The sequence below is a fragment of the Manis javanica genome, chromosome 11, assembly GCF_040802235.1.
Source record: "Manis javanica isolate MJ-LG chromosome 11, MJ_LKY, whole genome shotgun sequence".
Taxonomy (NCBI): Eukaryota; Metazoa; Chordata; class Mammalia; order Pholidota; family Manidae; genus Manis; species Manis javanica.
In genome coordinates this window covers 101435695-101460865 of record NC_133166.1, presented here as the reverse complement: position 1 = coordinate 101460865, position 25171 = coordinate 101435695, and the positions used below count along the sequence as shown (strand labels likewise).

The following is a 25171-nucleotide window of genomic DNA, read 5'->3' as shown; positions in this document are numbered from 1 at the left end:
GACAGTCCCCGCAGACATATTGTTTGCTGAGGTCCTGGACTTCTGTAGCAATCAAGGCTCCCTGGTGTGTCTTATTGGAGGATAAGTCAGTTAGCCCACCGGATCCAGCCTTAGCAAGGCATCCCCTGCTCTGCCTTCATAGGAATATGTGCATTTGCCTATGTTGGGCCAGGAATTTGGTAGATGCCTTTAACCCAAGAGCCTGGCACTGTGACCCTTGCCCTGTTCCAGGTCCCTGGTTACCCTGACCTATGTGGCCTCACATGTTAGACTGTATCTTGTCCATCAGCACCTCATCCGGCCCCAGTCCGAATGAGGACAACTGGGAACCTTGATTGTTGCACGAGCCCAGGATCCCATCAGCCAGGCGGTCCACATAGGTACTAACTGTTGTCTATTTCAGCTGAGCTTCAGAGTGATTCTCATGGTGTAGGCTCTCCCTACCCTTGAGGCAATGCTGGTTGTTGGAAATGGGCCCTAGCTCCACAGGCCTGGAGGGCTGAGTCTGCCCAGTGGCATCTCACAGGTTGCTTACTGCACACGTATGGACATTGCAGGTCAGTGTAGCCAGACACTGGAGACTGGGCCAGTATTAGCAAGGTGTGATCGCAGGAGTGGGCTTTGGGATATAAAACATCTGCCTAATCTCAAGGCCTACCTGCCCATTGTGGAATATCCCCCCAAAGGTAGAACTTAAGGACTTTCAACTTCCTTCCTAGGAGAGGCTAGGCAGGCAGGACAGGGCACCCTCCCTTAGGAGACACCTGGTAGTCCTGGTTCCTAGAGAAGCCCAGGACACCATCAGGCATCCAGTCCATACTGGGACTGTCACCCACTGGCAGGTGCCGCCTCAGTGTGATTTTCAGAAGGGAAGTCCCTTATCAGCAGACACCATATAGGTGGTCAGGGCCTGGATGGAGTCCACAGGCTTGTACGGTCGAATCTGCCAGGGTCTGGCTTACTGGTATGTACTGTGCATTTACTGGCTGCACAGGTCACGGTAGCCAATAGCCTGAACAGGGCAAGCTTCTGATGATGCTGGGTGACTTGAGAGATCTCTTGGGATTACAGGTCACCTGCCTAATTCCAAGCCCTCACCTAGACCAGTAAACAGATTCCTGTGAAAGCAGAGCTGGAGAAATCTGGACGGCCTTACCAGGCCAAGGCCTAGAGGGCCGTGTGGGATATCTTTTGGTAACAGACACCTGGGAGCCTTAATTGTTGAAGTCTGGGTCCCCATCACTCACCCAGTCCAAATGCAGACTGACTGTCTCCAGTGTAAAAGTTCTGCCTTAGAAAGATTTAAGGCAGTGGGCTCCTTCCACCCAGAGATGATTCAGGTAGTTGGTGTCTGTTGTGGGCTCCAGAGGCCTGGAGGGACCAGGAGCCGAAGTCCTGCTGATGGGATGTGGACTGTGCTTGCTTGCGTGGCACAAGTCAGGGGAGCCATGGATGTGGTACAGGACAATGTTGGTTGAGGCTAGCTTGCAGAAAGGTGCTCTTGGAGATACAGGCATCTGCCTAATTCCAAGCCTTAACCTACACAAATTTGCATATTCCCCCAGAAGGCAGAGCTGGAGGAATCTGGACCATAGTGCTAGGGTTGCACCCATTGCTCTGGCTGGGATATCCTCCAATAAGAGACACCAGGAGCCTTCGGTGCTGCAGAAGCCTGGACCCCATCAGTGAGTATGTTTACTTGGGGCTGACTGTTGTCCATTTACAGCTGCTGCCTGAAAGCAATGTTTCTAAGGTGCTCAGATATCCTCCAATAAGAGACACCAGGAGCCTTGGGTGCTGCAGAAGCCTGGACCCCATCAGTGAGTATGTTTACTTGGGGCTGACTGTTGTCCATTTACAGCTGCTGCCTGAAAGCAATGTTTCTAAGGTGCTCACCCTCCAAGCCAGACGTTAAGCTGGTCATAGGGGTGTGGAAAGAGTTCCACAGGCTTGGAGGCCTGGACCTGCCCGAGGTAGACTTATGAAGGGGTACTGGGAATGTGTGGGCCATGCAGGTTAATATAGCCAGGGACCTGGAACAGAGCAAGTGTTCAGAGAGGCCAGGTCAAGAGGGCTCTTGGGGTTACAAGGCATCTGCGTCATTCCAAGGCCTAACCTATACAAATGTGCATGCTCCCACTGAAGGCAAAGCTAGAATGGCCTTGGAAGCATGGGGTGGGCTGAACATGGTATCCTTCATTAAGATACCTACCTAGGAGTCTAGATCGCTGGTAAACCCTGGACCCCATCAGGCAGCCAATCCAATGGGAACTGTCTGTCAAGGCATTTTAGAGCTGACACCTCAGAAAGTTTGCAGGGGTGGGCTCTCTCTCTCCCGGTGCCCTAGAGGCTTGCCTGGTGGTGGGTGACCAGCCCAAGCTCCACAGGCCTGGAGGGCCTTGGCTGCCCAAGGTCAGCTGATGGGGTACATACTGCATATGTGGGATCCCACAGGTTGTTATAGCCAGGTACCTGTTAAAAGACACGTGTGGAGAGTCTCAGTAATGAGAGCAGGCAATTGGATGTACAACGTATTTTGTCTAATTCCAAGCCCCAATCTTCACAAATGGGCCTGTTTCCCCTGAATGTACTATTGAAAAAAACTGGGTTACTTTCCAGGGTGGGACCAGGCAGACTGTCTGGGGTCTCCAGAAAAATAAGACATGGATTTAATGTTTCAATGAGCTCAACTGCTGTGTTTCTGAAGTAAAAGAAATGTACATGTTTCTGGAGCTCCAGTGAATTTAAGGTCCATATAGCTTGGGGAAAAGGGAGTTAAATAGTTTCTCTCCAAATGATTTTTTTAAAATGCATTCCAATTTTGTGATCCATATGTCATACGTGCATTGGCACATCATGCCGAAAAGAATAATTCATATCATTAGAATGATTTTAAGCTTAATCTAACCCATCAACAGCTGTTTCATCACAAAATTGAAGATGAATGTTACCACAGGGATATTAGTCTATGCATTTGAATCTGCTTTGATCAATTTCTGAACGTCCCAATGATTTTTGAAGATCCTGGAACCGTTCCAATTCTTTGTTTATTACAGGTTTCTGATTTTGCAGATATATTAGAACAGGCTTCAAAGGACAGGCAGGCATCTTACGTATTTGGCTAATGCATTGTAGGTGAGTCTGGCTTTAGCCAGGCACATGGAACAGGGCAATATCTGTATGGAGCTAGATAATGGCAATCTTGCATTACTTTTGAGTGGAGCTTTGGAGAGAAAAAAAGGGCATGAATGGTGTGGAAGTTGCTCAAGAGCTGGAGAGCTCAGGACAGCAGGGGGTGCGGAAGTGTCTGCTAGATCCTTGCGGACATTAACCCAGCCATACTGTTAGGAAACAGAGGCTCTTTAAAGAAACATCGGAAAGTACTTGGGTCACTAAGGTCAGAGATCTATGAAGCTCCGGCACAGACAAGGAATCCTCCCTCCCTTGACCATGGGAACAATAGGTTAAAGATAAAGGAAGGCTCTGTGTTTCCCACCTCAGGGGCAGGAAAGGGAACAGGAATGCTTCAAGTTCGCTCACAGAGATAGGTCTGTAACAGACGGGAGATGCAACCTTCTGAACGCAGTGATTCAGCGTGAGGTAATAAAGCCTGTGGGAGCAAGTCCCGTTAGAATGATCAGGGCAGTAAAGGGGTCTGAGGTGTACACGTAAGTGCGAAGAACAGAGATTATTTAATGCACACCCATCGGAAAGCAGGATCGCTCTGGCTGGAGGCGGGGAGACCACAAAAGCTTATTCGCAGCATTATAAAAACTTTTAAAAAATCACCGTGGAAGAAAATATTTTTATTTATATTTATGTAACAGGCTAAAGCAACATCGATGACAAAGAAGAAAGTTCCTCAAACGGACACATTCTTAACTTATAAAGTGAAAAGCCTTTGGATCTTCACGGGCATTTTTACTTGGAGACATGAGAACAGGGAATATGACTTTTAGTCGCAAGGAAATGAGCCTTGGATGGGGATTTTCAGATTTATGGACTGTGCGCTACCGGGTTGGGGCAGTGCGTCTCCGAGGCCCACCAGGTGGCGCTCATGTTCGACATTTTGAGAACATTGCGTTCTCTCCCAGGTCAGACGGCCTCGTGCTTTGTAAATAGAAAATCTGATTCAGACGCCACGCTCAAGAAAACGTTTGTGCCTTTCTATTTCAACCTCTCACTTTCGTTCCAACTATTGAGACCCCCCTAACACTGGTGTTACCGAGATGTCTTAACTTTTCAGAAAAGAAAAAAAAATTCCAAGGAAAAAGACAGGAATATCCTCCCAGGGGGACTGGTGCAGCAGGGGAAGCTGGCAATTTGAGGGAAAAGTAGACTTTTAGTTGGGCTCCGCCACCTAGAGGATCCCTAGGAAGCACGGCTCCCTGCGGCCTCTTTTCTCATCAGTAGAATGGCTTTTAGCCCAACCATAGGGAGCATCCTGTTGCAGGAGTCAAACAGATCTCAGTTTTAATTCTGGATTCTAGTTAAATTTGTAAAAGAGGGGTGTCATCTGGTGTGGTTACTGAGATGAAATAGGACAACGTTCGTAAGCGCTGGTACAGTGTCACTAACTGGGTTTATTATTGCTTTCCAAAGGAACTCATTCCCCTCAATGGGGAACTCTAAGAAATTACACATTTTTTCATTCATTTTTTATTCATATTCAAGGGAACTCCAGGCTGCAACGTGCTACGGGACAGACACGGTGAGGGGTGGGCCTCATTTCCGAGGCAGAAACCAGGGGCGAATTGCTATTTCCCAAATAGGTAGTCGGGAGCTCGCTTGCTCCCCCAGCGCTGCCCCGGCCCCCAGCTCGCCGCTAGGGTACCCAGGCTTGCCGCCAAGCTCGCGCGGCCGGCGACCCGCCCGGAGGAGAGGCGTCGGCCCCGCCCCCTGCGTCACTCGTAGTGACGCAGAGGCGTGTCGCGGGGCGTGCCGCGGTTGCCAGGCGACCGCGCCGCTCCCCCGCCCGCTCCCGCCGGTTGTCTCCCCACCCAGTCCGGGCCAGTCCCGAGCGGAGGCGCGCGGAGCTGCAGTGTCTGGATCAGAGTCCCAGGGAAAGCGTCGCGACGCGGAAGGCAGCAGCCCCGGCGCAAGTGGACGCTGCCTGCCGGACCCTCCCCAGCCTCCGCCCCTCCCCCACGGGGGTCCCGAGCTAGCGGATGGGAGGCACCGCTCGAGGGCCCGGGCGGAAGGATGCGGAGCCGCCCGGAGCCGGACTCCCGCCCCGGCAGCGGAGGTAACGGCGCAGCGGGGTAACGGGCTGGGGGCGCCCGAGTGAGCAGCTGGCGCTGGCAGGCGAGGTCGGGGGGCAGGGAAGACACGGCCTGGAGGGTGAGCGAGCCCCGGACAGGATGCCGAGGAAGGTGTCTGACACCCTCCCGAGGACCAGCCCACCCTCCTCGTCTCCATCAGCTCTGCTCTCGCCAGCCCACCTTGAGCGGGGGAGGGGGCTAGAGCAGAGTCAGGGAGGCAGAATGCCCGCCCTCGGGAATATCTATGAAGCCCTAGATCGGGGTACGTGGTAAGGAACTGAGAAGCTGGGGTTATTTGTGGGGCTCTTTTAGTTAACTTGGGGGGGGGGATAGGAAGCAGTACCTCTTAAAGAAGCCCTGTTGCTCAGAGCAGATAATCAAGGCCGGATTCTTGGGGCTTTGCTTTGAGGGGTGCGGTCTGGTTTCGGATTTGCAGGTGAGCGTCTTTGCTGAGAAGGGCTTTGAGTGGATCCTATTTTGAGAAATTTTTATGTATTTCACACCTAAACGGGAAGAAGGGACCCCCTTCCCCACTTCATTTGCATGGAGACTTCCTTTGAGTAATTTCCTCTGGCTTTTTATAGGAAATCTTGTAGGTCTTGAGTGTCTCATCTTTTTCTCTGTAAATGTGGACGCCTGTCCTATTTTGTTCTATTCATGCTTTTGGCAAAGAGTCAGTCACGCCCAGAATTTCTGGTTCTTGTCAATGAAGCAGTTTCCGTTAAAGATATAAAAAATTCTATCAGAACGGGAGCGTGTTTAAAAAAGAGAACATTCCAAAAATGTTTGTAGTGGGTGTTTTTTTTTTCTTTTGTATTCCTAGAACACATCAATAAGAAAACTCTAGAACTAATTTTATCAAACAGTTTCTAAAAGCAACTGAAATGTTCCAACATGTTTAAGAAGATTTTAAACAATACTCCTTGCAACCCTGTCATCATTATTGTAGTCACAGTTTTTCATGTAAAAATGATACAGTGAAATACTGATGTGTGTAACTAGGAAATCAGTGTGCTTGGTGGCGGATGGTGGATGAAATACATTATTCAGGGCCATCTTGTGGATTAAGTAAATCCTCTCGGTCTTTTGTGTTCCTTACAGTGGTAGAGACTGGTGTTGAAGAACAGAGAAATGATCTTTAATCATTTAGTACTTAGCTGCCACCATCCACCAGAAAAAGTGGGTGAAGAAGAGAAATTTAGTACATTTTTAAATTTAGAGAATCCCTTTAGTATTTGCTGTAGTGTTCACTGTATTTTTCCTCAGTTTATGTAGATGTTTAGTAGGTAAGTAAGTAAATAAATAAAAAGAAGACAGCCCTAAGAAGGCCTTTTATTTCTTAACCTGTAAGACCCAAAAGTGCATAGACTGGTAGTTTTCCTAGTGTAACATGCAGGAAACAGGGTCTGAGAAGGTCCTGCAGACAAGTGGTACAGCTGAGGTTAGAATCTGAGTTTGGAAATAGAATTGCCTATCTTTTCTTTTTTCTTCCCTGTTCTGATTAGCTTTTAAGGCTTCCTATTCAAACTAGTTTTCATTCTCAAGCAGTAAGTTAAATGAAATCCTTTGATAGTCCCTCTTTGTAAACAACATTCAGAAAGGAAGACTTGTTCTAACGATTTTAAAATACAACCCTAGAAATGCTAGCCTTTCTTGAAAAAAAAAAAAGGAAAGTTAGTTTTCCTCTATTCATCTGCCAAATACCCCAGGTGTTTGTATTCAGTGCCAAAATACATGTAAATGTTTATTTGTATTAGTTCTATTCTTTGTAGCAGATATGAAGCAGTTAAGACTAGATGTTTTAGAAACAAATTTACATACTTAGGTTGCTGACAGATTTTATCTGCAATTCTTTCAACCAGATTGGGGGATGATGTCTACGATACCTTCATGATGATTGATGAAACCAAATGTCCACCTTGTTCAAATGTACTCTGCAATCCTGCTGAACCACCTCTACCCAGAAGACTAAATGTAAGTAGATGAAGTAATTTACGTTCTTGGAAAGGAGGAAGTGCTGCTTAATGCTCAAGGTTCTGTTACATCTCCGTGGCAACCCAGGCTCTTTTTGTTTCCTTTTTGTTTCTCTTGACTTTGGAATAAGTTTCTGTGGTTCAGGTTTAGCTTTTCAGAATGATATTGATCTGAAACCCACCTATTCCTTTCAGTTGCTGGACTTAGGAAAAAGCTAATATGCTACTTTTATCTACGTAATGCTTGTTTGTAGTATGATAAATATAGTGCCTTACTCATTTGAACAGATAATACCCCAGAACTCAACAGATCTGCAGATTTTTTTTCCTGCCATAGAAATGCAGTCCTGGCTTATTAGTATGCTGAAGAGCACCATTTTATAGATCAGATAAATAAAACTTAAGACAGTACAGTTTGGTTTTTGATACATTTAATTGAAAAGGTATCTCGCGCTGCGACCCTCCTTACCCAGAATGACTCAGGAGACACGGGCCCACGCAAGAGATTTTATTATCTGAAGGAGAGAGTGGCTGCCCCAGAGGGAGGGGGTGGGGAGAGAGAGAGAGAGAGAGAGAGAGAGAGAGAGAGGGAGCAGCAGAGAGAGCAGCGGGACAGAGAGAGCAGAGAGAGAGAGAGCAGGGGGACAGAGAGACAAAGAAAGCGAAACAGACATACAGAGACAGAGACAAAGAGAGAGACAGAGAGAGGGTAGTGAGACAGACAGAGAGAGAGAGGGCAGCAGCGTGGTGCCTTTTACTGTGGCGGATCCGCACGGCCTGTTGCTTTGCGGGAGGGTCGGGATGTTTAGAGATAAGGCGGGGTCAGCCCAGCAAGCCCCAGGCCAGCCCTGGCATGATTCTCACCGGCTTCTGTGCTTGGGACCATGGGGCAAATGGAGGATAAATTACTATATTCTTACATTCCTCCCTTTTCTGTTTTATCAGTGGTAGAGGATTCGGGAAGGGGTGCAGGTCAGTCTCCAGTAACTGCTTCCTGCTGACTAGGGGCGATGAAGTTCATTTTTGTATTGATGGGGGGCGGTCTTCGGATGAGCCCTTGGTCTGCAGTGGCGATGGCGTGTTCTAGGTTCAATAAGGATCACCGTCTTTAGAGAAGGGTTGGTAATCCTGTAATATAAGCTGGTTAAAGGTTTGGTTAGAAATTTTTTGCATTTGGGCTGATTGCTATGTTTACATAGGGTGGCTGAATTACAGCATTGATGGGGACCTATGTGTAGGCAGCAAAGCAACCCGCAGGGAGAAGGGAATCCTTGATGGTGCAATCTTTTGGACAGTCTGAAACAGAAGAAAGGGCTGGCGTTGGGAAGATAGGTCTGGTGAGAGAGTAAGTGTTGAGACCAGGGTTAATAATCCTGAGGCATGACGCATGGCGGTTGTATGGGAGGTCTTAGGACTCCGTGTTGGCAGAAATTTCTTCAGTGGTGAGTGGAAGTGGAGATGAGCAGCGTGAAATGCGGAGAGTAAGAGGTCTCATCAGGGTAGAGTAGGAACCTGTGGGAGATTTGGTGGGAGGGGAATAAGGGGAGACAAACGAAAGGTGGGAGTTGTGTATCCAATGGGGAAGACCCTGGAGTTTAACTGCAGTTGGCGTGGGAAAGATTACTGTGTATGGTGTTTGCCATTTGGGAGTTAGGGATGGTGTTGCTTGGTGTTTGGAATGGGCATGGTTTGGAGAAGTTTTTTCCTGTCTATGGTAATGGCCTTGTAGCGTGGGGAGAGCTGAACTCCCAGGTATGTGACCTGAGTGGCAGACAGCTGAACTTTGGAGGGTGAAACCTGATAGCTGCGTTCTGAGAGAAAGTGTAAAAGGAGAATAGTATCCTGTTGAGAGGTTTGTAGGGAGGGACTGCAGGGGAGGAGATTATCTACATATTGAAGGAGGGTGGAGCTCGAGAGAGTAAGGGATTTGGGGTCTTGTGCTAGAGCCTGTCCAAAAAGGTGGGGACTATCTCTAAAGCCTTGGGGAAGGACTTGTTAATGTTCTCTGAATATTAAAAATTAACTTAACATAAGGAATTTCTTGCCTTGATTTTTCTCTGGGATACCGGTGTCTTGGTCTGGGAGCACATCAAAAGGCTGCCTGCCCAGCCCCCAAGGCGGGCTGAGATATTGTCTATTTGCTAAAGAATCCTGCCTTTCACTATGCCGTCTACAGCTGGGTCTGCAGTTAGTTGGTCAGTTTGCAAAATTACCTCGTCAGATCTGAAGGAGGAAAGACAGCATGTAGGCCTGGGCCTTTAGCATGCTAAAGTGAATCTTACACACGATTCCAAATGATTAGCATAATAAAACATGTGCTACTCTTCTTATCTGGGGAACATTAACTGACCTCACTGAAGAATGATTCTAGAGCTTAATGTTCAACACAGTTTTAGTAGGGGGGGTTTCCTAGCATGTAGTTACACTGCTCTGACTGCAAATATCCTGCCTTGCTTTCTCCAGAGGCTCTCACCTTATTCTAAAGCCTATGGTCCCTGTCTCATTCCCCGCTCTACAGATACAGACTCTAGCTACTGCTAGAGAAAGGGGACAATGACCGCTCTGGCTGCTTCGTGCTGAGAGGGGGCGCAGTAAAGGGTGCAGCTAGGTCTCCATCACTGGTCAGTTGAGAGGGCCTCGGAAGGTTGGCGCTTCTATTCTGGGTTTCATTTCTATTACTATTTGCACTTTTGTGGCTTTTAGGCAAGATAGAACAAATTGTTATTAGGTTAAGTAGCAACATCTGGAGATGGAGTTTGCATTTTGGAAGGACAAACTTGAGATTAAAAATGCATGGCTGAATATGAGCACTAGAAATATGAAGAGTCTAATTGAGAATCATAGCCAGGTATCATGGGGAAACTAGAATTCTGGATCGAGTTTACATCTCAATGACTAGTATTAGGATTTAGTATAGATAAGACTGCATTATTGAAACAATACTTTTCTCTAAAATCACCCTTATTTTTATTAGAAGTAGCCAGGTTAAGAAAATAATTAACACTTGGCTTGATTATTTGCATAAGTGCAGCAAGAAGAGCAATTGATTACATGGGATCTTTTAAATATGCTTTGCTGGAACTTTTTGTAAGGAATTTCAGATTGAACTTTTAAAGGCTTCTTGAGACCGGACAGCTAAGCCAGACTTGCCATCAGGTTGTGCCTGCAGTACCTGTAGATTTGGGTGAATTCCTCTCTTGAGGTTCCCAAGACATTTCTGAGTTTCCTGCACCTGCCAGGAAGTGACCTTCCTTACTCACCTGGTCAGGCTGCTGGGAACTCTGTAAGCAAGGTACCAGGCCAGTTCTTCTAAGGGGCCTTGTTGGCTTTATAAAGTCAATCTTAGTTCCTTAAAGCTGTCTGTTCATATCTGAGTTTACACACGTGTCTCTCAGGTATGACGCTCCAGTCAAAGCCTTGGTAATATAACCAGTGTTTTTAATTGGTCCTCTTACAAGGAAAGCAGATTCTTATTGAACTTGTGCAAATAAACATACTGCCATGAAATATAAAAATAGTCACTGAGAGTTTTTAAATTCTGGACGGATCAGGTAGAGAGAAAGATAAAGTTTCAATTCTGCTTATAAAGGCAGTCATTTACTAAACTGTTGTCAGCTTAAGAGAAAAAGCCTAAAACACTTTATCAACAACATTTGAAACAAAAAGCCACAAAATCATCTTCCTTAGTTTACTTAATCCTATGTAACTAATACCTGTTCTGCTGAAATCTAGTTTTTTACTAGTTTAGGAGTAATAAAACAGTGACTATAGATGACAAAAGACTTAAAATGACAATGGTTGAAGATCTGATGAGAGCTTACTGTAAGACAGTTGTCATAAGGAAATTTGGATCTTTCTGTAACACAAAACATTCAGTAACAAAGTTTAGCATCATTCTCTGTGATAGTGCCTTCCAGGTAATTAAACAGGTAACTGTATATTGGATAAATAAGCCAAATTAGCCAAATATTTTCTCCAATGAGAAAAAATTCCTCTGACATGTTCCAGGGGCCCTCTGGAAAATATCAAGAGTGAACTAGAGGTAAAAAAACACCTTTTTGAATTTGATTTTGGGAAGCTGTTAAAAGTTTTAAGGCACTTGCTTAAATAGTTACTCACATTAGACAAAGCTACACTTCACTTTAAGCATTTTTCTTTGAAAGATTTAGCAGATACCATCAACTTAAATGACTTTAGGTAAACTTAGGCAGCTGATAACCATAAGGACATGTCTATTCAATTCAACTTAAATTAGCATTAACGCTTAGTATCTTCTATTAGAATTTTCTGGAAATTTTAGAATGCCCAATTTTTACAAGCGCTTGTCTTTAAATCAATTTTTGTTAATACCATCCGGAGGTAGAAAAATATTTTTCATTTACACACTTAGACACAAACATACAGATTGAGACATAATGATACAGTGAGAGGACAGAGCTCCTGGCATGAGCCAGGAGGGGACAAGAGAGCCCGTGGTGGTGCATTGTCTAGGGGTTTTATAGGCAGTTGAGGATATTTGGGAACATGAAAAAAGCTTATGGGTATGGAATTTAAGGCAAGTAGCAGGTGTTTAGGATTGCAGGGGAGACAGAGAGAGAGCTTGGTTCGGAGGTAGGAGAAAGCCTGGATATATGGGATCCCTTTCCATTTGCCTGTCCGCTCACATAAGTTGTATAAGTCGCGGAGAATTTTAGGATCTGAAGAGCCATTGGGGGGCCATTTAGACTGATTGTGTAAGGAATACTGTGGCCAGATCTCATTACAGTAGCGAACAGGTTTGAGGTCTGGAGTGAGGTGGAGGGGCTTTAGATTATTGACTAAGCACCCTGGCAGTGAATCTGTGGGAATGGAGGGACCAGATCCCACGGTGAGAACGAGACCGTTCAGAAGTCGCTGAGGCGTCCCTGAGCGATTGAGAAGGTCGCGAAGAAGACCAGGCACAGTTAGGGGGGTCGTCACCACCTCTAACTGTGGGGTCGGAGGCGAAAATGCTGGGGAGGCTTGGTACCTGGTACCAGGAGTTTTTGAGTTGAGTAGAAATGTAGATAAAGGGAGACCGGGCCTCAGTGGATGAGGATTCTCACCATGGGGAGGCAGAGAAGGGTTGACTATGGGGATCAACCGTGACTCTGAAAGTCGTGGTTGGGGGTACCCCTGTCCCAGAGGAGCCCTTGGGGGTGCTGGACACTCAACGGTCACTTCCCAGGTTCCAAAGGGTCATTTAAGTCGACCATGAAGGGGAGACTCACCAAATTGAAGGCCGGTGTTGGGTGAGAAGACCGGGGAAATGGACGGTGAGCCCGTGGAGGAGGATCGGGCAGTGAGGGTTCCCAGAGCAGCTCAGGTTCCCAGAGGAAGAGCAAAGTCTATGGGAGAGCCTCATCCGAGTCACGGCGCCAATGAGAGGGTATCTCGTCGCGACCCTCCTTACCCAGAATGACTCAGGAGACACGGGCCCATGCAAGAGATTTATTATCTGAAGGAGAGAGTAGCTGCCCCAGACAGGGATGGGGAGACAGAGAGAGAGAGGGAGCAGCAGAGAGAGCAGTGGGACAGAGAGACACAGAGACAAAGAAAGTAGCGAGACAGACACACAGAGACAGAGACAATGAGAGAGACAGAGAGAGGGTAGTGAGACAGACAGAGAGAGAGAGAGGGCAGCAGCGTGGTGCCTTTTACTGTGGCGGATCCGCACGACCTGTTGCTTTGCGGGAGGGTCGGGATGTTTAGAGATAAGGCGGGGTCAGCCCAGCAAGCCCCAGGCCAGCCCAGGCATAATTCTCACCGGCTTCTGTGCTTGGGACCATGGGGCAAATGGAGGATAAATTATATATTCTTACATTAATCATTTTGGAGCTTGCAGATGTTTAGCTTTTGACACTGTTTTTTGATATTGTTTTAGTTAAGATAATAAAATTAATTCACCTTCCCTAGACATCCCTAAGAATAGTAATAATTATAAAGAGCAGGGTGTGGATGAGTTCCATGACAGGGAGAAGCTATCTTGTGACTTTAAACTTTGCTGCATATGTCATCTAACCAGCACACTGAATAATTGAATAGACTAATTTGTAATACCCTCCTTCATATTTATGTGTTTAAGACCTAAATTTGTTTCTTTATAAAAAAAGTTACTTGAATTTTTCACAGCCCTTCCCAACTTTTTGTCAGCTTTTGCTGTTAAAATCGGTCTTTTTACTACTTTCAGGACCAATATTACAAAAGTAATTTAATTTGTAGAAATATATTTGGCTAACTATATTTGGGAGGCTGGTCGCTCTATTTGTAATCTCCTCTCTAGAGTGCAGTAAGTTGCCTTTCCGTTCTCTGCAAGCTTATTTCTTTAATACGTAAACACCTCTGTGAGCTCCAAACCACACACTCCTCCTGTTAACTATCAGTTTTCTTGGTTACTTGCTGCCAGTGAGCAGGGGAATCCGCAGGGAACTTTTTGCAAATGGGCTGATACATTAACATGTGACTTGAAGTTCATTTTAACTTTAATTCAGAGTTGGCCAATGCTGATCACCTTCTGGTAGGTCAATTCAGTTATATGTTTCAAGATTAAAATTAATTTCTTACTGTATGGTATTCAGAGTAGCAGTTTTGGGGAGACGTAACGATTTTATATCCTAACCTAGTGATGTCTTTGTAAACTTTGCTGAAAAAAATGCTTTTTGATCTCTTGGTGACACTTAGAGTTCATTAGGCCATCACTGCATCCCAAGACCCTATTGCTCTTGCCACAAAGTCTGTTAATTTCATTGTTTATCCAAGATACTCTTACAGTCTTATTGTAAACTATAAATTATCTGCTTGTAGGCTTTTATTGGGCTAAGCTTTGTGTTGCAGAGATTTAGGGTCAAGAGCTAGGATTAGGATGGTGTTTTATATCTGGATGAGAGGAATATTCCTTTTCTGAATTTCTCAACCAGATCTTTAAGACTTTTCACACAGTTGAAGATTCTATATAAAATGTTAAGAGCCTTCCAAATGAACAGTATATGTGAAGCATTCTTAAATAAAACATGATTAGAACAATGGAAGATTTTATTTACAGCACCGTTGTCTTGACACATATTGAATCAGGCCAGTATTTTGAGTTATTTGCAGGAAAGGAAAGAAACTGAGAGAACCCCTCCCTGTGTGGAAAAATTCCTTCCTGGAATTCTTCAGATCCACTGGAGATTCAAACCTTGATAATGCATAGTGGAGTGTACCTGAAGTCTGTTTTGGGGGCAACACTTCAAGAGAGACATAATAAAGTGCAGCCTGTGTTTAGAATGTGAATAGGATAGTAAGGCAACCTGCCAGAAGCCGTGTGAACTGGAGGATGTAATGCAGATGATAAGCCTAAAGAAAAATGGTGGAGGCAGGACAGCTCCTTTTACTATCTGAGAAGGGCTTTGCATCAAGTTGGGCACTTCTGTAGACACCCCCTGTAGTTCCAAAGGGCAATATAAGACCTAATTTGTAGGGAAAGAGAGTGAGGCTAACTTTAAGAAAAACCATGAGTCAGGAAATCCAAATGACATCCTTAATCTTATTATAGTTCTATGGAAATTAAATTTGTTATCTGTCTGTTCTTATGAATATTCTGTACCTGAGACCCTCTCTTTATCACAAACAGAAATGAAGGCCTCCAGAGCTGGTACAGGCTTGCATAGACACAGAGTAGGTGAAATATCCGAGGATGGACCCTGGCCCACAAATACCTTTCCTACTAGCTTGTCATGATGCCTGGAGTCCCTAGAGAGTCATCCCTTCCGGTTAAGGCATTGATCTTTCGTTAAAGTTCAGATATCTTGGAGAGGTAACACATCAAATTGCATAGCAAGTTGAAAGCAGGTTTTATGTGGGGGAGAAGGTGAGTGAGATGTTTTCATGCATCCAAAGGGAAGGCCTCCTGGGCGGGGCCTTCGTGGAGCAGAAAGCCTGTTCAGTGCCCGATGTCTGGTGCAGGGAGACTGGAGGTAAGGAGGTGGGCACCACAGAGAGGGGAGATAAACTAACTGAAAGGGAAAGAGGGTGTAGAGGAGTTAAAGCCTCATTGGGAATTTTGCCTGATTGTTTACATGTTCGCAAAAAATGTCTTGTTTGTGGGAGTTCTTTCACATATATTATTAATTATAATTTTGTTTCACACAACAGCCTGAGAATAGGTATTACTACTCACATTTTACATATGAAACCGAGGCTAAGAAACTAGGCTAAGTGCTTAAGTAACCTGCCCAGGACCTTCCACTGTTCAGCAGTCTAGCCAGGTCCCCGACCCAAGCCTTCTAACTTCACATTTCTTCTGAATGCGGCTCCAAGACTTAAGCAGTAAATATTTGAATGCCTTTAAGTTAGGAGGTAAAAATTCTAAGGAAAACTGGCTGTGACACATGCAAATGTTCGTTTTTGTTATATATAAACCTAGCTAACACCAAACAATTATAATTCCCTAGTTCAGCAGATATCCTCTAATTGTAGTTCCTTGAGAACACTGGGTTTTTTTAGCACTCATTTTAATAGTGAACAGTAAATATTCCTGTGACCGTTGGATGGATGGGACCCTCTTTTCTTTTCATCCCTAAAATTGGGAATGAGTTACTGATAAAAATGTTGGGTTTACATTTTAGCGAGGTATTTAGGGTCTGTCTGTGCATCTGTTTTATTTGCTGACCACTGATGGCTCTATTTTGGTATCAGACTTATCCTGGTCCCTGTCTTGCCTCTTTATTTAAAAACTAAATTCCAAAGTGGCTACAGTTGTGCTGCCTGCTTCCCTTTGTGTAAGACCACGTAATCCCTCAGTTTTGTAGCTGTAGTCCTCGATACATGTTTTAATTGATTAAATAATCTAAAAGGAGCAGGCTGGAGCTAATGTCCTGCTTGTATGACTAGTTTAGGAGCTGCATGAAAAGTATGCCAACACTTAAATGTTTTCATCCTTTGCTGCTGCTGTTTATATTTTCATCTTTTATATAGTTTATTTGGCTGTTGTTTGTTTAGGTTATATTGAAATTCCGTCTTTTAAAGTTTTGGTCACTTCGGATCATGACCTTCTAATTTTGATCATATTGACAGAGATTATAACTATAGCTCTGAGCATCTCTGGAATGATCTGCCCCTGGTCACAGGAGCTCTTTATTCAACAGAACGGGGCACAGTTCTTTAGGGTCCATTTAGAAAAATAGATGTTCTTGAAGCATCCTGAAATTTTTTTTTAAACAATAGATTTGACATCTTTTTTCTTCTTTTGTTCTAGCACTTTCTTTTATTTTTCTTTGTTCTTTTGTCAGTGTTTGGTTTTTTTTGTTTTGCTTTTCTCTACTCTAATTTCAAACAGTGTTGTTTCATTATTCAGAGGAAAAAGTCAAGCTTGCTTCTGTGGGTTACTCTTCCTTGCAGGAAAAAGTTAAGCAAAATCAAGTAAAAAAGCTGGTATGCTTCTGCTGAGGAAAGGAAGGCATGTGCGTAGATGAGAGAGAAAGAGAGAGAGAGTTTATTTCTTTAGGCGAGTTTTATAAGAGCCCAGGGGCCTTGGGTTCTCACTCTTACTCCTCACATAAATAAGAATTGGCCTATATGATCTCAAGAGTTCTCTCTGGCTTAGAATCGTTGGGAGTCAGTGGACTAAGCTAGAAGGACCCAGTACTTTACTTGGGGGTCTGGGAGTAGATGCTGAGGCCTTGGTTGTCCCAGCCACAGTCGGCATTCAGCCCGACTGCGAGGGGCACAGGCCCTGGGGAGCCCGGTGCCCGGTCATGCCACTGGGAGGGGCCCTGGACTGGTGGGAGAGCCTGGGTGCCATCCTGTCCCTGCCACTGAACAGTACTTTCTCATTTGCAGAACACTTTAATATGCGTGATCTTGATCCACTATATGTCCTTGAGATTTGGGAAGGTATTTGAAACACTTAGTAAACAATATAGGACAGTGTGTATACATATACATATATATATATATATATATATGATCAAATGCCAGATTATGTGGTCTAACCTCAAAAAGCTGCAGTTAAGATGTGAGGTTGATTAGTATGGGCTTGTTCTAAGTGGTTCTAAGTGGAAGAGAGAGAACCTGAATGGGGCCTTGAAACAGCACAGGATTTGAGTGGATGGGGTAAAAAGATTCCCAGTAGAAAGACACACGCATTAGAAGGAACCTAGCACATTTAGGGTATGGTGAGAAGACCATCTTGCGCGTGTATGTGGGAGCAGGGGTGGCCCATAATACTCAGGGAGCCCATTAGTATAATACAAGTTTCTAGAGATGCCAGCCTTTCTTCATTTTGGGGCCATTTTAACCTATGTGACGGGATATGTTTTGATGTTGCTTAGTAGGGGATTGGGGGAGAGCCTTTCACCCTTCCATTGTTTGTTAGTGATTTGAATATTACATTCGTTTTTCTTTTCCATAGATCACCAGTAAGCAGTTAACAAGAGATCATACTCAGCCCGTTCTGAATGGAGGTGAGATGAAGGTAGAACAGCTGTTTCAAGAATTTGGTAATAGAAGATCTGATACTTTCCAATCAGACGGCATCAATGATTCTGAAAAATGCTCTCCCACCGTTTCTCAGGGTAAAAGTTCAGCCAGCTTGGATACAGTAAAATCCAGCAGTTCACCCAAGGCATCCAAAGTGGTGCCTCTGACCCCAGAACAAGCACTGAAGCAGTATAAACACCACCTCACTGCTTATGAGAAGCTGGAAATCATCAATTATCCAGAAATTTACTTTGTGGGGCCCAACGCCAAGAAAAGGCATGGCGTTATTGGTGGGCCCAATAACGGTGGGTATGATGATGCTGATGGGGCCTATATTCATGTGCCCCGAGACCATCTAGCTTATCGATATGAGGTGCTGAAAATTATTGGCAAGGGGAGTTTTGGACAGGTAGCCCGGGTCTATGATCACAAACTTCGGCAGTATGTGGCCCTAAAGATGGTGCGCAACGAAAAGCGCTTCCACCATCAAGCAGCAGAGGAGATCCGGATTTTAGAGCATCTGAAAAAGCAGGATAAAAACGGTAGCATGAATGTTATCCACATGCTGGAAAGTTTCACATTCCGGAACCATGTTTGCATGGCTTTCGAATTGCTGAGCATAGACCTCTATGAGCTAATTAAAAAAAACAAGTTTCAGGGTTTTAGTGTCCAGTTAGTGCGCAAATTTGCTCAATCCATCTTGCAATCCTTGGATGCTCTCCACAAAAATAAGATCATTCACTGCGACTTGAAGCCAGAAAACATCCTCCTGAAACACCATGGGCGCAGTGCGACCAAGGTCATTGACTTCGGGTCCAGCTGTTTCGAGTACCAGAAGCTTTACACATATATCCAGTCTCGATTCTACAGAGCTCCAGAGGTCATCTTAGGGAGCCGCTACAGCACACCTATTGACATATGGAGTTTTGGCTGCATCCTTGCAGAGCTTCTAACAGGGGAGCCTCTCTTCCCTGGGGAGGACGAAGGAGACCAACTGGCCTGTATGATGGAGTTGCTAGGGATGCCACCACCAAAACTTCTGGAACAATCCAAACGTGCCAAGTACTTTATTAACTCCAAGGGCCTACCTCGCTACTGTTCTGCAACTACTCAGGCAGATGGGACGGTTGTGCTTGCGGGGAGTTGCTCACGTAGGGGCAAAAAGCGGGGTCCTCCAGGCAGCAAAGACTGGGTAACAGCACTGAAAGGGTGTGATGACTACTTGTTTATAGAGTTCTTGAAAAGGTGCCTGCACTGGGACCCCTCTGCCCGCCTGACTCCAGCTCAAGCACTAAGACACCCTTGGATTAGCAAGTCTGTACCCAGACCTCTGGCCATGGAAAAATTGTCAGGTAAACAAGTAGTAAATCCTGCAAGTGCTTTCCAGGGACTGGGCTCCAAGCTGCCTCCAGTTGTTGGAATAGCTCATAAGCTTAAAGCTAACTTGATGTCAGAAACCAATGGCGGTATACCTCTGTGCAATGTGTTGCCAAAACTGATCAGCTAATGGACACCCATATGCTCAGAGATGCATATGTATGTATTTTTTAAATTATCTTGCAAACCTGATAATGGGGGAAAAAAATACAAGCCCATTAATAGATATGTTTTTGATTGACTGGATTTCTTTTTTTAACAAGGCAAGCATTTTATATGACTAAGAGAACTCTTCAAGGGCTAATTACCTAACCAGCTTGTATTGGCCATCCTGGTATATACATTAAATGACTTTTTATAGGTCAATGAATCTTTGTTATTATCATCTGATGTACATCAACCTATGTATTCTAGTGGTTTAAATTTCTGTCTCTCAAAATAGAAGGTAAAGGTGTATCCTTGATGACTCCGCACTTCTCGTCCCTCCCACAGCATTAACGTGGGACGTGGCCACAGTTACGGACGAAAGCCTCATTCTAGTTGGAAGGGCTCACAAAGGCTATGTGTGGGGAAGGTCTAGGAGGCTGTTGGTCACCTGAAGAAGGTGTCACTCCTCTTGTGGCTCATTTCCCTTCCCTTCAATTCTGTGCTGCACGGTATTTTTATTTCATGTTGCTATTTTTATTATTTTGCCTCTGATTTGTTTCCTGGGTGCTCCTACAGACATCTTACCACTTCACAAAGTAGTGGTTTTAAAACTGAGTCATATTACACATGCACCCTTCTGCTCCAAGGAAGGCAAGGTGGCTTCTTTGCCCCAGATGAACTGCATGCAGACTACAGTTCCCTACTTTCTTGGAACCCTGGGGATGAGCCTCCTTGCTGCATTTACATGGACCCTCCTCATAAATGTGATCACTGTCAGGCAAACCTAACTACATTTGCTTTCCCACCTCTCTTTCTGGCTATCTGCCACCTTAATGTGCCACAATTTCCCCACTTTCAATTTAAACCAAAGACTGTTCCCTAGATTCTGAGTGAACTTCAGTTATCAGAAGGAAATCTGGAAACTGGTGGCAATCCATTTCATTTTCCTACACTTCACTTCCTTTCCTTTTCTCTGTTATGATTTAAACAGTGCAGGCTAGTCATAATACTAATCACTAGCCCAATGTCTTACTTGGAAGAATGGAGAAGGGATAGTAACTAAATAACTCACTGCTTTTTATTTGTTTTTCCTCCTTTCCTCTACTTCCACCCTCCTCCATGGTAAGCATAGGACTGAACTGTGTCCTCAAAGGGCTTTCTACATTGCTCTCTACAACACTGTTTTCAGGGTGACCCAGTTCCATTTTTACCGTGGAATTTAGTTTCTGCCATCTACCTAGGATCAGAAGGAGGTTCCTTTCATTGGGCACAACAGTAACCACAAGAAGAAAAATGCCAGGGGCGTGTTATTTAAGGAACTTTTGCCATATCCAAAAGTATTCCTAAGGCCACAGCACAGGTCGTGAAAAATGAGAACAAACAGAAAGATGTCCAGAGTGTGGCCCCAGCCTCCCTGGCACAAGAGCTCAGATTGAGGCCTTAGCCTCTTCGTTTTATTTATTTATTAAGGTATCATTGATGTACAATCTTATGAAGGTTTCACATGAGCAATGTGGTTACTACATTCACCCATATTATCAAGTCGCCCCCACATACCCCATTACGGTCACTGTCCATCAGCGTAGTAAGATGGGCCTTAGCCTCTTTAAAAGGAGGAGGTCTCGTAACTTTTGGTGACTGAGCAACTGGACTATTCTTATTTCTGGTTTATAGAAGCTCATGGAATACGCAACTCCATCGGTCCCTCTTAACTCCTGCTTACCTCGGGAAGTTGTTTGACGGTCCCCATTATCTAGGCATAGCATGTGGTGAGGCTGTTTTTTGCCAGCAGTTATCAGTGTGGGAGACCTGCTCTCTTGAGCAAACTGTTAAAAAAAATTGCTACCCCAAATGCATCTGCTGTGTACTGCATTTTGATGTTTGTGTTTTTAGTGAGGTCTCCTTGGTTAGCCCCCACTGGGGGTGACTTGAGGGAGAAGGGACTGTGTGGCTGAGGTGGACATGTGCTCTGTTTCTGTGTGTTGAATGGACTGTGAGTTTCCTGAAACTGGGCCAAGTGGCAGACTGTAGGCAATCCATGGCACTGGACAAAATCTAGAAAAGTCTGGGAAGGTGAATGGATGTGTTTCTGCTTAAATTTGGCAACTTGGAGAAGTGATGCAGAGCAGAGTCACGCAGGTTGGCACGCCCGTCTTCTGCAGGCTGGCTCAAGTTCGGGGAGAGTGGGCTGCCGGAAAACCCGGTGATGGTTGTACCAGATGGCCCTGGGGAGGTTTATGAGTAGGTTTCAAGTTTAGGGACAAGTTGTGGCTTTTCGAGGCTCTCACCCTGTGCCCCTCTGTTCAGCCACCATGAAGTTTTTGCTTGGATCCCTGCCCAGCCATAGCGGTGAGTGACTGAATGGGATCAGGGTCAGTGCAGAGATTCAGACTGGATCCTACAGTTACTAGATTGTTGTTCAGCCATTTGTGGTCTGTTGATCATTTCAATTAAGCAGGTCAAGTTGGTTGACCTCTTTTACTGATTTTTAAATTAAACTCAACTGAGTTTCCAAATTATTGTTGACACAGTGAAAAAAAGGGGGTGGGAATTTTTGTTTCATTTCACTCCTAAAATCATTTTTCTCTTTGAACATGGAAAATCGGCTAATCCAGTTAATGCCTGCTCATCTCATTAGACTCTGTTCTGCCTTCTACCCCCACTGTGATTGATCTGTGCGCTCACGGGCTGTCACAATTTCCTCTCGTATTAGGATGTAAGCTTCAGATGGGTGGGGCCATGTCTTCATGATGCCCTAAACTACCTGGTGGTGGCGCTATTGATCATGTGCAGATGATGGACGCCCAGTCCTCTCCACGTACCAAGACGGTGCTTCCCTCTTGTCTTCTTTTAAATTGACCCACACAATCAATCTCTGATCTCTTCTCTTTGAGAAAGGATATCCAGATAAAGATCATGTGAGGCTACCTTCTCTTCTGGTCCAGTATTTTACACCTTGATAATAATGAAAAGAAAAATGCAACCTTAACCTAACTATGACATGAAGATTTTGCTTCTGTCCTGTAGGGGCTCTGAAAGAGGAGAGAGTCCAGCCTGGGTCTTCTTTCCCAGGGAAGATTGGTTTATGACTATATAGCATGCTTTATTCCTAGGTGTTTTAAGGGGATTGGGACCAGTTCAGCTGGCTAGAGTTAGTATATTTTCATTTTCATGACATTTCATCTGTTAAGAATGGGGTTTATTGCATGATCAAAAATCTGAACGAAATATTAAATAACAATTTCAACTGTGGGATAGTTTGGATCTGTAGCAGCTGGTCGCGTTGAAACACATTCTGTTTTGCTTAATTCCTAACTAGACATGATTAAGGTTAAATGCTAAATTTTAGGTAGGAGCTGGTAGGTGTTTCTAAGCTTTCGTGACTAACAATATCGCACTACTTTAGTGAATCATGGAACACTTTCTCATTTATTTTAAATGATTTCTTTTGCATCTGTTATTTTATGTAATCAACACGGAAGCTGGGAAGGTGACAAAGATTGTGACAGACTCCCTCTATCTGCTTTTTCTCCTTTGAGAATAAAGGATAAGTATTTACCCTTGAACCAGGTGGATTTGCCAGAGCAGGTTTTCCTCCATCTCTTAAGTCTCTCCAGAGATGACCAGTCTATACGTAGAGCGCTATACCATACTGTACGTAGAGCAACGGCAGACATCCATATGTTCATTCAGATACTGAACAACCTGGAGGGTTGCGTCCTGTCCAGACTGGTAAATCAAGGAAGAGCTGTCCTCTGCCAGGAATCAGCCTCCTAGTTTTAAATAATATTTTTAATATCCTCATTTCAATATGTCCTAGTTTCATCTTCAAACCTGTACTTCCTAAAGCCCAAGAATTACAAAGAATTTACTTCCAAACCTGGCCTTCAACTATTATGTGATCAAGGGTAATCCTTCCCCAGTGTCTGTCAAATTATGTCTGCCGGTTTCAATAAGAAAAGTTTTTAGAGTCACAGTGAGCCCATCCACGTAAGAACTAAAAGCTCTAGCCCCGCGATTCATAACCCCCGAGGAAAGCCAGCGCTACAAATATCTCCTCTAGGCTTTGACGGAGACCATCTGATTCTTAATATAGCTCATCAACTGCTAAGTTGAGCCCAGACTCTCCGAATCATTCTGTAACAGGAGAAGCGTGTCTGACTGTTGACTAGAAAGAGTCTCACCTCTTCTGTGACCCCACAAATAAACTAAGAAGAAAGGACTACCCCCAGTCCAGCCAGCCGGTGACCTGTGGCTGTTTCAGCCCAGGATGTCAGCCTTTACAGCACCAGATTTGAATCATTTTGGTATCATGGGATCCTATCATTGTTCATTTGAATCTGCTGACTGGCTTCCTCTGGAAAGTGCAGTTGGCATGGATGAGTCAGTGTTTTTTTTTTTTTATTTTCGGCTGTTTGTTTTTTACAAAATAAAGATGAACCACTTTGAGAATTTTTCAGCATCTCATGAGTGTTTCAGAACCAAGGCAGAACTCGCCAGCTGGCCCTGAGCGCTACACTGAAATATCCCCAGTGTGGCGGGTGGGTACCAGTCACTGGATTGTTGGGGGTGGGCGGCAGGTCCAGCCCCTTAACCTGATGACAATGATAGAGAAAAAAAGTACTTGGAAAAGGAGATACTGGGATGGGAAAAGGAGTGGAACCGGCCTTACAGAGACTCGGCCTATAGCACCCTCCTAGCCCCTCAGCGCCGGCATTGCAGAGAAGGGGAATGGGACCGCACGCGTGGTCCTCAGGGAGGCATCTTCCTGGGGGCCTGTCCTGCCTCCCTCCACGAGTCCTCACATCTGCCCTCCTGGAGCTCAAGGTTAAGGATGAAGCCTGGCAAGCAGCTTCAAGGAATGCAGTTTATTTGGGAAATTTCAGTGTTTTTCTTAGGACCAGGCCTTGTTCCATGGATCGCAAAACCTTAGGGAACTGAGAAAATGGATGGATAGGCAAGCTCTGGTCTTAGGGTCCCTTGGGCCATTCAGCTCCTACCCGCCTCGAGTCTGGCCCTGAGCCATCATTGCCCTGGCAACAGGAGCTAAGTGGACACTGAACTGAAGGACTACCTTTTGCCGCCTGTGGACTGTCCCAGATTCTTCGGGACAGGCTTACTGCCCTGTGGGAGCCCCGCCTAAAGTTAGATAAGGATCTTCCCATATGCAAAGCAGCTGTATGTTAGAGAAACATTACTGCTGCTATAGAAACTATAGGCTGGGCTGTATTTAAAAGAAGATCAGCCTTCTTTTAAATACATGGCTGTTCAAATTCTCCCATGACCTAATGCACCCCAAACCAGGACTTTCCTGCAGCTTTTTGTACCAATTAAGGCAAAAACCACCAGAGCTTGCCAAAGGCAGTGAAATGGCAATGAGAGCTTTGGGTGTGCTGTCCATTGCTTTTCATTATATAAAAGGAATTTCAGTTGAGAGGCAGAAACCTGCAACCAGGCCACACTGACACTGAGGTCTGATTCTGACCTTTCTGTAGCATAAGCCTGGGCACAATTTGAGTTCGGCAGAGAGGGTGCCCGGCCCTGCCTCTCCGTCTGGCTGCTGCTGAGCTCCTGCTGTAAGAGGAGATCCCGGATTCCCAGTCTGACCCCCTGCAGAGAAGTCTTAATTAGCCCCAGGAGTGGAATGCTGGCCCCAGCTCAACTCACCTCTGCCCTTCTGAAGCACGGCCATACAGGCCTTTGTTGGTGCATTTATTCTTTCAACAGTGACTTACTGAGCAACTGCTATGTGTGGGAAAAAAAAGGAATACTTTAGTGGTGTTGGTCAGAGATAAGGAGCAAGGACAGTGTTGTAGGCCACGTGCTCAGAATTTAACAAAAGCCAGGCAGTGGGTTTAGAGAAAACTCCCAAGTTACCTACACTCTGTTCCGGGTTTTGAGTTTGTATAAATCTGCATGTGAATGGGTAGGAAGGGG

General features: G+C 45.0%; 1 protein-coding gene across 1 annotated transcript; it reads left to right on the top strand.

The window, feature by feature from the left end:
• Positions 1 to 4524: 4524 nt before the first annotated feature.
• On the top strand, positions 4525 to 23688 carry DYRK3 (dual specificity tyrosine phosphorylation regulated kinase 3). Its single transcript, XM_073217031.1, has 3 exons — positions 4525 to 5245; positions 7124 to 7235; positions 17643 to 23688. The coding sequence occupies exons 1-3, from the start codon at positions 5169 to 5171 to the stop codon at positions 19215 to 19217; spliced, it is 1764 nt and encodes a 587-aa protein (XP_073073132.1). The 5' UTR covers positions 4525 to 5168; the 3' UTR covers positions 19218 to 23688.
• The last annotated feature ends 1483 nt before the right edge of the window (positions 23689 to 25171 follow it).